At 38.1% G+C, this 13,503-nt stretch overlaps 1 protein-coding gene across 1 annotated transcript in view; it reads left to right on the forward strand.

Moving 5' to 3' along the window:
* The window catches only part of LOC121374551 (QRFP-like peptide receptor), a 62,435-nt gene that overhangs the window by 32,454 nt on the left and 16,478 nt on the right, over positions 1-13,503 (forward strand). The window contains exons 5-6 of the mRNA XM_041501657.1: positions 8,195-8,316; positions 11,378-11,501. Of these exons, the coding sequence (XP_041357591.1) occupies positions 8,195-8,316; positions 11,378-11,501 (246 nt within the window). The remainder of the gene's footprint in view (positions 1-8,194; positions 8,317-11,377; positions 11,502-13,503) is intronic.

The following is a 13,503-nucleotide window of genomic DNA, read 5'->3' on the forward strand; positions in this document are numbered from 1 at the left end:
ATATTCAGTGAAATCAGTCAAACACGGAGTAGGTCGACATTTGCCGAGTCGCCGCGGGGATACCCAGCGTCTTGGAGCGTGCACAATGGGGAGGACATTTCAAACTACTTCCGTTTCAATAACCGTAATTTGGACACGCCACTCCACGAACAAGAGATAGTTTCAGAATGCTTATTTTGCCATAGGGGTTTGTGCTATTTAATACACAGAGGAAGTAATAGTCTGTTAATGGCCATATTCTTATACGACAAAGACACTGATGGAAATAAATAATTTAGGGTCAATGTTCTCGTTCGCAAAAATCTGAAATATTCTGTCACAATAATCTCGGATTTCATCCTTCTAACAGTCTTTGTCTGAAAAACCGGAATGCTATAATAAAAGATTCAGGGTTCATAGAAATCCTGAAGTCTTTGGAATTTGCCAATGTAATTTTTAAGGTTGTGAAGATCATACAAATGTGTTGATAGTTAATTATTCCCCATTAAAAATAACACAAGAAGAGACCGACAATCTGGGTAATTATTAAACATTTTAATATTAATAGAGTATATATAGATTATATTACCCCCCACCCCCCCCACCCCCCGAACAAAAAGAAGAAGAAAAATAAAGAGACAAAAAACCAAACAAAAACCAATAAAAAAACACACACCCCACACATGAAAATCCCCTGTAAAAGGCAATTAAGGTGTATTAAAAAGTCATGGTAAAGTGTATGAATCTGGTAATAGTTGTATACTAGTCTATTAATATCATGTAATCAGTTCATCGGTTTAGCCAAATCAGATCCGGTACCTCCATTTCGGCCGTATATTTTAGGGTCACCTTTTCAAAACTCTTGTATCAATATACCGAAGCTAAAGACCAATTACGTGATCTACAACATGTAGGCAATGGCAGATGACCTTTATATGTGCAAAATACATCCATGCAGAAATGAGGGAATTCATGTACAAAGAGATGGCTGTCATTCAAAACTCTTTCACTAGCTCACTCGGCTCTATGTAATAAAATCTATTTGTGCCAAACAGTTGTCAAGACCCGACAGTGACAAACAAATCCATTCAACAATCCACATTCATGACATTGCGAAATGGTCTGCAGATGATTTGTTTTGAGTTAGGTGTACAAAAGATCACTTTGCGAACCCAAATAACTGTAGGTGCAGTCGAAAGAAGAACCAGACTGTCCTGTTAAGCTAGACAGAGTACTTTTAAAGTAAAAGTGCATTTGTTTGGTAATTCTTGGGGGTCAACTGCCTATGACCCTTCCCGTAACATTTTAATTCGCTTTACCCCTACTTACCACACTTTACGCTTAGAGTAAGAAGAAGAAGAAGAAAACCCCAACCGTACATTTATGTCATCAAATGAGGGGAGGGACACAAGACCCCCACCCCCACCCCCCGTTCTCTCTGTTTTTTCCGAGTCTCTTCAATCACCTTTTACCGCTGCTTACGACGCTTTATGTTTCAAAACTCTAGTTCTGTACAAGGAATTGAAATTCAAGTGTGTACTACTAAGATCCAGCCAGTGCACCACGGCTGGTTTATCAAAGGCCTCGGTATGTGCTATCCTGTCTGTGGGATGGTACATATAAAAGATCCCTTGCTACTAATGGAACAAATGTTGCGGGTTTACTCTTTAAGACTATATTTCAAAACTTGTAAATTACCAAGCGTTTGACTTTCAATAGCCGATGATTATTAAATCAATGTCCTCTAGTGGTGTCGTTAAACAAAACACAGTAACTTTTTACTAGTAAGATCTCAGATCCTACTACCAGATCACATAACAAACATTGTACACATAGACCCAAACGTGTTATTCACTTTGACCTTTAATAGTCGGAATAGTTTGAATGATAGCCATCTCTTTGTACATGAATTCCCTCATTTCTGCATGGATGTATTTTGCACATATAAAGGTTATCTGCCATTGCCTACATGTTGTAGATCACGTAATTGGTCTTTAGCTTCGGTATATTGATACAAGAGTTTTGAAAACGTGACCCTAAAATATACGGCCGAAATGGAGGTACCGGATCTGATTACATGATATTAATAGACTAGTATATAACTATTACCAGATTCATACACTTTACCATGACTTTTTAATACACCTTAATTGCCTTTTACATTTCATTCATTTCATTTCAACTTATTTTCGTGCTTATATCCAATTAAGGTTTAAGCACGCTGTCCTGGGCACACACCTCAGCTATCTGAGCTGTCTGTCCAGGACAGTGGGTTAGTTGTTAGTTGGTTAGTGGTTAGTGATTAAATAGTCGGATTAATGTTAAACAGTTATAGTCTTAGAGAGAAAAACCGCTTAGTTTTTCCATTAGTGGCAAGGGATCTTTTATGTACACATTCCACAGACAGAATGGCACATACCACGGCTTTTGATATACTAGTCGTGATTCACTGGCTGGATCGAGAAATAACCCATTGGGCCCACGGACGGAGATCGATTTTGACCGACCGCGCATCAAGCGAGCGCTTTACCACTGGGCTAGGTCCCGCCCGACTGGGAATAAAGTACAAATAGATTGACAGACAACTAAAACTCCAAGTATGCTTGACGAAATGGTTTAATTCCGACAAGAGTGTAAGTTGCAGTTATTCGGATACTTCAGCATGGTACCTTTGTTAGTAAACTGACCTTTCAAAACTCATTAACTTCATAAACGTTGCCCGTGGGAAGAATAAAACGTGCTATAATTACCAAATATTGGAAGACAAGCTTTCAAAGTCTTCGGCCAATATACAGCCATTAAGAGGACGAAGCTGTTTTGTTATGTACGGTACTGGTTTCTACATTTGTTGTGGTAATGAAAACGAAACGTCTGATAAGACAATTGTAATTGACAGTAAATTTAGTCTAGTATTGGAACCACACATAATGGAACTGCTGGTAGATGTCGTTGGCATTTATTTATTTCTAAGATCTAGGATTTTGAGCAGTGGGGTTACATTTAACAAGTTATGCTGTCAAACTGTAGCAGATGTTATACAATCAGAAAAAAACCCTACAAAGACAGAATATCAAACACACTTGAGAATGTTACATTGTACTGCGGGCATCCTGCAAGGAAAGCCCTGTGTTATTGTCGGGTGAGGATAGACTCATCTTTGTTTTTACTTGGCAGCTAAGGAGGACTGAACCCACTAACCCATCTTGAATCCGCGACTGTTCTGTATAAGCGATCCATGACCGTTGCATCAAAGGCTTTGTCAAGGTCGTTATATATGTGCATACCAAAGTGCATACCAAAATATATCTTAATGGTATTGGAATGAGTAGCCTATGTGGTAGAAGCAAGTTTCTTACCTATTTTCAAATCAAAGAATCGCAATGCATATACTCGTACTTGACAGCTGCAGATAATAGAATACACCGGACGATCCTTCAAGAAATATTACGTTACAATAACACGACAACCTCATCGCTTTAATTTGATCGATAGCAGCCAATAAATTGAATATCTCAACCACATCCCACATTTGTTTAACAAATCGTAAAAAAATCTACGAAAAACGAAAAAGAAAACGAATCTATAAAAGCACAGAAGACATATTTGCAAGTCTGAATGAAAAAAACGTTAAAGCAGTTTTAAATATTTATAATGACATCCTTAAACCAATAAGCAGTTAAAGTCTTTGCATTATTTTTATAGTTTTCAATATTTTAAAGGAGTTTGCAGCCATTGTAAAAAGTTTCCAACCAACATAGTCTTTTGGGCAACTAAAATTACATATTAAATACATTTTCTTGTTTAGAAGGAAGGAAATGTTTTATTTAACGACGCACTCAACACATTTTATTTACGGTCATATGGCGTCGGACATATGGTTAAGGACCACACAGATAGTGAGAGAGGAAACCCGCTATCGCCACTTCGTGGGCTACTCTTTTCGATCAGCAGCAGGGGATCTTTTATATGCACCATCCCATAGACAGGATAGCATAAATCACGGCCTTTGATGTACCAGTCGTGGTGCACTGGCTGGAGCGAGAAATAGCCCAATGGGCCCACTGACGGAGATCGATCCTAAACCGATCGCGCATCGAGCTTTACCACTGGGCCCGCCCCTTTCTTGTTTAGAATAACAGTGTCTGTATATCCAATGTAATTGTGGTCGTGTGTTAATATTTGGTAGGAGTCATTTTTCATTTTACTTCGTAATATATATTTATTTACGTAATAATTATGATGTAAAATTCGGTTTAGGCTACCATAAACATTAAGACGACAACCTTGTTTATACAGACACTGATATTCTAAACACGAAAATGTAAAATTACCAGACTAACATTCATGGGTACACCAGTTACAATTGCCATAGCAGTTCATCATCACTTAAACAGGTTACAAAATATAAATATGCCACAAGATCATTTCTTTTTTCTTCAGCAACCCAGTGTTAGAGAGAAAAAAGAAAGACAAAAAAGCACCAATGTGCTCATTTATCATCATAATTGAAAAATATACTACAGTTACGTTCGTGCACACCAAAAACAAGCTTATATCATCCATCTTGCAAATAGGTTACATAAGCCGGTGAATTGCGTCAGAAAACGTTGATTGCTAACCTATATCTGAGATATTACATGGATGGCTTGCCATCTATCAAAATGTTCATTGTCATCTGGCTCTGGCACCGAAACTTCCGTAATGAGTGGTGACAGCCCTATTACTCTGTGGCTATTTTAGAAATAATCACGTGTTGAGGAATTGGGCTTTGTTGTTCTTGTTGTCGGTTTTGTGTTCACTGGTTCCATGGAATATTTTTGTTATGTGAGGTCAATTTTAATTACATTTTTCTGTTTTAGTATTTATGGGGTGCAATCAGTTTTAGTTGAAATTCAGGAATTTACCCAGTAACAAACTTTAAAAAGTGTCCCTTCAATGTCCTGTTCTGTCTTAAGGTAGACTACTTTGTATTACGGTGTCCGGCGTTTTGTGTGTTTTGTTGTTGTTGTTGTTGTTTTACTGGCCCCTAGTTATTTTAGTCTAGGAAGAACCCTCGAATTTAAGTTATAAATAAAACAAATTATGCTTATTTTTGAGACCTGCAAGTGTATGCTCGACTTTCTGTCAATGGCAGCACAGCAGCTCTTAATGTTTGCTGTTGAACGTTTGTGTGGACGGCTGGGATATATACTCTTCAAAAAAAGTAGTGGAACCTGAAATATATATACTACTCAAAAGAATTTAAGGGTCAGACGATATTTTCGACATTATTTTCTGAATGTCAGTTATATTAGCTAGACCATAATGTCACGCATGGTATTGTTCCATTTTGACGAAAGTGGGTCTAAGCAACCCATAAATGAATTAAAATCCACTGTCATTGACACTGTCGACTAGTTCTAATGGCGAAAACATGCTTACATTTGCACGTAAATTAGGGCGAAAGCGAAAGGTCTGCTAAGTGCCCATAACTTGCTTTTTCACAAAGCGCTTCATTTGCACGCTTTGCACGTGTATTCCATGTTCCCAATGCTGAATTTCCGTATAATTGGAGCTTGCGTTCGTGTACGGTGCACACTCCAAATTCGACAATGGTACGACTTCAACCGACTATCGAAGATCGAGGAAGGGCTATTGCTTGGCTTCGGGATGGCAATACGCAAAGAAATGTTGCTCTGAGACTTGGTGTCAGTCAGAGTGTCGTTGGCCGACTGTGGCAACGGTACCAAGCAACGAATTCTGTTCGAAATCGTCCACGTTCGGGAAGACCCCGAAGCACTACAAATAGAGAGGACCGCTACATCACCAATATGGCTCTACGTCAACGCACAACCACTGCACGCCGATTACGTGACAATCTGCGGACTGCGACTGGAACTCGAGTGTCTGATCAAACCATACGCAATCATCTGAGAGCCAATAATCTACGCTGCCGTCGCCAGGCTGTTCGACCACCACTCCTACCACGTCACAGAACGGCCAGACGTCACTGGTGCACGCTTCATCTGCGGTGGCAACGTATTCAGTGGGGTCGAGTGATGTTCACTGATGAGTCCAGGTTTAGTCTCCAGTTCAACGACGGTCGGGTTCGTGTCTACAGACGTCCTGGGGAGCGCTTCGCTGACGTTAACGTTAGACAACGTCACCGGTTCGGTGGTGGCAGCGTCATGGTGTGGGGCGGCATCTCTATCCACCACAGGACCCCACTCTATGTGGTGGATGGCAATCTGAATGGAATCCGCTATCTGAATGAGATTATCCGGCCGTTGGTTCTCCCAGGCCTTCAGCAGATTGGCGGCGGGGAAGTTCTGCAGGATGACAATGCCAGACCCCACCGCGCCAGGGTGGTAACGGACCTTCTCAGACAACAAGGTATCGCCAGGATGGATTGGCCAGCATATTCGCCTGACTTGGCCCCAATAGAGAACGCCTGGGACGAATTAGGCAGGAGATTTCGGGATAACCATGCCCCTCCGGCCAACCTTCATGATCTGGGTCAACTTCTTATGGCAGAGTGGCAGGCCATTCCCCAAGAGTTCTTCAGACGTCTGATCAACAGCATGAGGCAACGATGTGTCGAGTGTATTCGCGCCAGGGGTGGATTCACACACTATTAAACGAATGTTCTAATGTGTAAAATTCATGTTTGACAACCTTCAACTTTGACAGCATGTCATGTGACTTTCTTGTATACAGTGACGTTTATTTGTGGTTTTTTGTAAATATGGAACAATAAATAAAAAATTTGGTGTAGTTTACATCATCAATCTAATACACTCTGAAACTTATTTGGTTATAAATGTTTGACCCTTAAATTCTTTTGAGTAGTATTATATATATTAATGTTAACATCAACTATTAGACCGAATATACGTTTGCACCACAGACATCCTAGTAAAGAACGTTCAGGTCTGTTTATCAACACACCTAAAACACACATTCTATAGTTTGCATGTGCATCACGCAGTTTCCCCATACACGTGCGTGGGGTGTCATTATCGATTTTGACTATTTCCAGGAAGGTCGATTAATCACTGTGGAATATTATTTCTGTCAATCTTGTTTTTAATAATTTTTATTGTTTGAATTTGCGATTTACTGATAAAAAAAGTCAACTTTCAAATTTCACTTCTAATCCCAATCGTCCTTCAAGACCTTTGGTGGTCATAAAACCTACTGTAATACTGAAATACCGGTTGTAATGTTTGTCCAATTAATCTACTATTATCATATAACCATTACACAGCTAATATACTTACAATTTTGGCAATTGTAAATTCTCATTAGAGTTCTCCTACTTTTTTGAAGAGTATATTAAAACATGTTTTGCAACTGTTGTAAACTGTTTAACAAATGTCAAGTAGATTTTATAAACCGCATAGTTTGGGGTGGGGGTGGAGAGGATGGTTATGGTTGGGGGGATTTTTTGGGGAGGGGGTGTGTGTCTTATTTTAACTCTTTTTTGTGTGTGGTTGGTGGGGTTTATTATTTTGTGTGCGTGGTTGGTTTTTTCTATTCCAGTATAGTGACAACTTGTTACAAAATTATATGGCCACTGAATGTAAGCGTTGTATTAAAATACGTTGTATGGCTGTGCTGCAAATAGCAAGAATGTTAAGCAACCTATAGCATATTGCTGATGCTGTTTCAGAATCAGTGACGACGACGCATTGTGATGGTGCATGATGGGTCTATTGATTTTACCATGTGTATAGTGAGCATTACATTATAAAGTTCCGGTAGTATTCAATAAAAAGTGTTTGCTTCACTATGAGTAGTCATTAGGTCTTACATAATGGCTCTCTACACTCATTTTGCTGGTAAAAAATCAAGAGCATGTGATAAAAAAAAAAGAAGTTTAGAATCGAACCAATTTTCAAAAACGTGTGAACCATGCTGCTGTGACAAAGGCCATTGCACAAAAAAAGTAATAAAATAAAAGATACTTTAATGTCAAAGAAATATTAATAACGATGCTCACGTTGGCGATAATGTCAATGACGATGTTTTTGATGATAATGATGATCACAATGACGATGATAACGAAAAAGAATATGATGATGATGATGATGATGATGATGATGATGACAAAAAAAGAAGATGATGATGTTGTTGATAGTGACGAAGGTGATGATGTTGATGATGATGATGAAAACGATTATGTTGTTTTTGATGATGATGATGATGATGATAACCTATTGTTGATATATTTCAGATTGCCAAGTTTTTTTCCTTCACTTGGACGTTTGGAGAGGTCCTGTGTAAGCTGGTGCATTACCTTCAGAACGTGTCCATCATTTGTTCAGTGGCCAATCTCACTGGACTCAGTCTCGAAAGGTCAGTTTAATCACGTGTGTTATATATAGAATAATCCATTCCGGATTCAGAAAGCGCTACTGGTGAATAGCCCATCCCTACGTTCAGTTGAGACGAGCGCTTTACTTCGTTGCGTTACGGAACACTCGCTCTCTTGGCATTTAATGTTAAAGCATGTGACAGGGTGAGGACACGTTAAACCATTATCAGATACTCGCTACAAAAGGCATGTACTGAACGCATTCTTATACAGAGTATGACCAAATTTTATCATAGTTTGATTTTCGAACTAAACTTTGAAACAAAAAAACTAAATTCACTTAGATTGCAAGTTCACCTGTTTTGAGCAGCTATTTCATTTACATGCAAAATTGAATGTATAATGAAATATACAGTTAGCTTTGAATGCCTTTTCTGTCATTCTTTCTGATGGAACATCTATAAATGAGAGTAACTGAAGGATAAAACATCTTTATATGACCGCGATTAACAGTGACGCTTGTGAATAAATCACTACGAAAAAAACACAAAAAAGCCCCATCGTCTCATAGGGTTTGATAAATTTGAATGTTGTTATTCGGTTTAATGTGAGCCGCAAAAACCAGTCGAGTAAACACAGCCCATTTGTTTATTTAGCTTCGAAAAGAAGGAAATCTTCCTGTATTCCACAAATGTTACATAAATCAATACCATGACAAAGACATACAAAGATAATTCGATTGAGAGAGGAAAGGAAATGAAACGAGAGCAATACATTTCTAAAATAACTTCGCTAAATAGGCTTTCAGGAAGTCCCTCCCACACTACCTCACCCCCACTTCACCGTGAACTAGTCAACTTCAGTTCATGGGCAAAAAAGAGGAGTATTTCTTTAACACTTCTACTTCTAACACGGTTATGTCGACACTTCAGAGAGAGAGAGAGGGAGAGAGAGGAGAGAGAGAGAGAGAGAGAGAGAGAGAGAGAGAGAGAGAGAGAGAGAGAGAGAGAGAGAGAGAGAGACGGTGGGCGTAAAGGAAGTTGGAGAGAGAAAAGTCCATAAATAAATTATCATATTGACATATATCAGACTGAAGTAGCTGAATTCTGAGAGTGCTGTCGCCACACAGGCTACAAGACATCTTTTATCTCCACTTTTCCTTAGAAAGGAAAGCACATACCACAACTTTTAATATACCAGTCATGAAAAACCGGGTGGAGCGGGAAAACCCCCATGTGCATCAAGGGCAATCGATCCTATATTCCATGGTACCTCAGGAGAGCTCTCTACTACTGAACTACAACCCGCCTCCATTTATGGACACATTCGATCCATTTAGTCCCATAAGTAATACAGAATTCTGATTGTGCCAGACTTTCAGAATCCTTTCTGACAGAGGACTACGAGTAATCCCAGAAAACTATTCCTCCGACTCACACGTCCGGCGGAGTTGTTCACAACTCATTTAAATGTACTCCAAACCTAATAAATTGATCATCTTGACATACAGCAATAATAACACAAATAAAATGGCTTTCTAAACGTAATCATCGTCTGGTCTGATGTAATGTCTGGCGGTAGTAAATTGGCGTTCTACTCTTTGTCAAGTTTGGCTAACGTCTGATTACAACATGATGATGCTTGGACCTTACTAACAGGAACTGAAGCCATCTCCAAGTATTATTGCCATTGACAGTATCCCACCTACATCCATTTTTCAAACTACAAGACATAATAGAGTCAAGCCTACAGTGTTATGAGGATCATGTATAGCGGAACTAAAGCACAATTGCAGATGTCTGAGTACCGCTGATAGATCATGCTTTCGTACTTTGTAAAATGACACTTGTTTTCCTGTTCCACTATCTTGGACTTACTGTTTATGTTTCATATTCTATGGTAGTTCCATTCATACTTTATTAATTTATTAAGTAAAATTGATTTTAAAATGGAACCAATATGCATCTATAATCTAGGTTCCAAGATGGGCCTGGATGTTTCCTACTGGCTATACCCATATGTCTGCATGTGCATATTTCAAATCCAACAAGAATGATCGGACGAGGATGTTGTGTGGAACTATGATTGCTCCACTTATATATGTTTAAAGGCTCGTGCACGCAAGAGGATTTACGATTAAAAGTCAAAAGACAAAATAATAACTTTGCCATTATGCATGTCTCCAACATATCAAACTTCAAGTAACTAACAACCCTTCCATTGTTAATAGTATACAAGTATATACGAGGGGCAGTCAAAAAGTTACTAGAACTAGTCATCAAAGTTTGATGTATCAAAATTGGAAGTTTGCAAACATCATGGTTGTTGGGCCAGCCAGAAGAGCTCTATTATGCTGAAGGATAATTGGACCAAATGTATTTAGGTGAAGGATGATATCGAAATGTAATGCAGAAACACTTGTTCTGTTATAACTTTCAGTATTTAGGTCTACTTACGTTTTGACTGTCCCTCGTCTTCAAAATGTACTCTGGGATAATATGCATTAGTACAAGAGTAATACAATTCATTGTTTGTATCTAACTATCGTACCTTTGTTCTTGTGAACATCTGAATTAAGGTCCATTCCTGGTGCTTATAAAACGTTTAGAGTCTAGACACGAGACTCTAACATAGTCTAATATAGTAATGTCATGACAACGCCAAATTGTATGCGTGGACGTCATTAGCGATTGAGTCGGGACTCTAAACGTTTTATAAGCACGGGCCCAGGTCTGGTGCTTATAAAAATGTTAGAGTCTAGACTCAAGACTCTAACAGAGTCTGATATAGTAATGTCAATACAACGCCAAATTGTATGCGTGTGACGTCATTAGAGATTCAGTCTGGACTCTAAACGTTTTATAAGCACGGGCCGTGATCTGTCATGGCGGGAGGGGTAATCTCTAACACAATTGCTGTGAATCGCTCTTACAAAAGAAAAACAAGAACAAAATCTAAGAGATAAAAATCAGCAATTTGTTTTTAGTAATATGCAACCCTAGACAAATGTGTTACCGATGTTGTTTATACACATAAACGTGGTGCCAAAATCCACAGATTCAGTTCTTTTTAAAGTTTTATTTATTTATTTTATTGTTGCAGATACTACGCCATTCTTCACCCGATACGTGCTAAATACACGTGTACCGTGACACTGGCAAGACGAACCGTCTTAGTCATCTGGTTACTCAGTGTTCTTATGGCCTTACCCATTCTCGTGGGACAGGTAAGTCCGTGTGTTCGTCTATTACGTCACGACAGCTAAACATATTACCTTGCTACCCTGTAGTGTTTAGTGGGATAGTCCGGTTTGAAGGTTGTCTCTTTCTATGATAGGGAGATAATGTAGTTTAAAAACAAGGCTAATTGGTGTGTATTTTATGTTTGTTTTTTTGTTTGTTTTTGTTTTTGTTGTTTTTTTGTCTTTATTCACCTGACAATCTTTTGAAAATGTGTATTGTCAGTCTAAGTTCAATGATTTTTTAATATATTGCTTTAAGTTTTAGTCAGGGACGGATCCTGGAAATAATTTTAAGGAGGACTCGGGGGGGGGGGGGGGGGGGGGGGATGGCACATGGACCGACTCGTGGAAAGGGAAACTAACGGAATTAAAAAAAAGACTTCCAGAAAAAAAGAAAAAAACCCATTTGACTATGTTTAAGGCCCCTCTATTATTAGTCACAAACATTATAGAAAAAATACAGTTTATATATATATATATATATATATATATATATATATATATATATATATATATATATATATATATATATATGTATACATGTATGCGTGTGTGTGTGTGCGTGTGCGTGTGTGTGTGTGTGTGTGTGTGTGTGTGTGTGTAAACTAACCTGAAGTATTATCTTGGCACACCTAAAATGTTTGATACAACATTACCAATATTACCTAATTTATTCCAGTAATCGTAGTTTAAATGGTATCAAGATGACACTTAACAAATATTCCTTTCCATTCCTAATTAATAATTTGCGATATTTCGAGTAAACTGATCGTGAGTCGGACACCCTTAAGCTTGATGTTCAAAGACCACATCTATGACCGTTTATTACATAACTTTATGATGCAATAATTGATTTTTGTATGTGTCTGTAGAAAATTAGCTTTCGTTATATCAGGCACTTAATGTCCGGCACGTCTGATGCGTATGATGGGTTTTAGCTGGGGAAGCGATTGATCGGGACCTATAGTTTGTATTTTATGTTCTTCTACCCCTGTGAGATATATTTTTTATCATACAGTATATTAAAGCTGTGACCTCAACTCCTCGTTATTTATCGCCTTTTGTTAATTCTAAGTATAAACACAATTACAGATTCAATCTTCCCATCCAGGCGTGTTACGAGAAGGGGAAGGGTGAGGGTGCAGATTGATGAATGCGAACAACAAAGTCCCTTGATGGGTTTTTTCCCTCCGTTATTGGAAGGTGTTTGTTTTTGTTTTGTTAGCCATAAACTTTACTGGCTCATTAGAAAAACGAACCTTCTTCAAAAACAAAAATGTAAATCAGATTAAGTATAGGTTGTATGTTGAGATAGTGGTATATGTGTTTTCAGAATAAAATAGTATTGATCTTTTTTTTTATTATTGAAAATAATTACTTTAAATGATTTAATACTGACTGTTGGTAATCATTTTAACTATTTCCCACTGAGCCCAAAAGAAGACAAGCAGACAGACAGACAGACAGACAGATGTACATATATTGTATTTAAGTGTTACCTTATGCACACAGAAATAAAATATATTATAAAATACAATACAATATAAAAGTACATACGGAATTCCTTACAGGAATTATAAGAGACTATCAGTAATAATATAAAAAGAACGTACATATATATATATATATATATATATATATATATATATATATATATATATATATATATATATATATATATATATATATATATATATATATATTAAGGTATCACTGGCCACGCCGTCATTGTATCCGCTGTTTTTGTTGTTGTTTTGGGGGGTGGGGGTTTTCCCTAGTTGAAAACAATTGTAACCATAGACGTTGGTAGGGGTGATTGCACTATTCTCTTAATTCTGAAGTGGCCGGAAATCCCCCCCACCCCCCTGCTGAAAGTCCGATTAATACCTAGCCCTTATTACCCCCCCCCCCCCCACACACACACACACACACACACACACACGCACACACGTTTCTGTCTATGGTAATACGACAACCTATTACGGAA

Source organism: Gigantopelta aegis, chromosome 6, assembly GCF_016097555.1.
Source record: "Gigantopelta aegis isolate Gae_Host chromosome 6, Gae_host_genome, whole genome shotgun sequence".
Classification (NCBI taxonomy): Eukaryota; Metazoa; Mollusca; class Gastropoda; order Neomphalida; family Peltospiridae; genus Gigantopelta; species Gigantopelta aegis.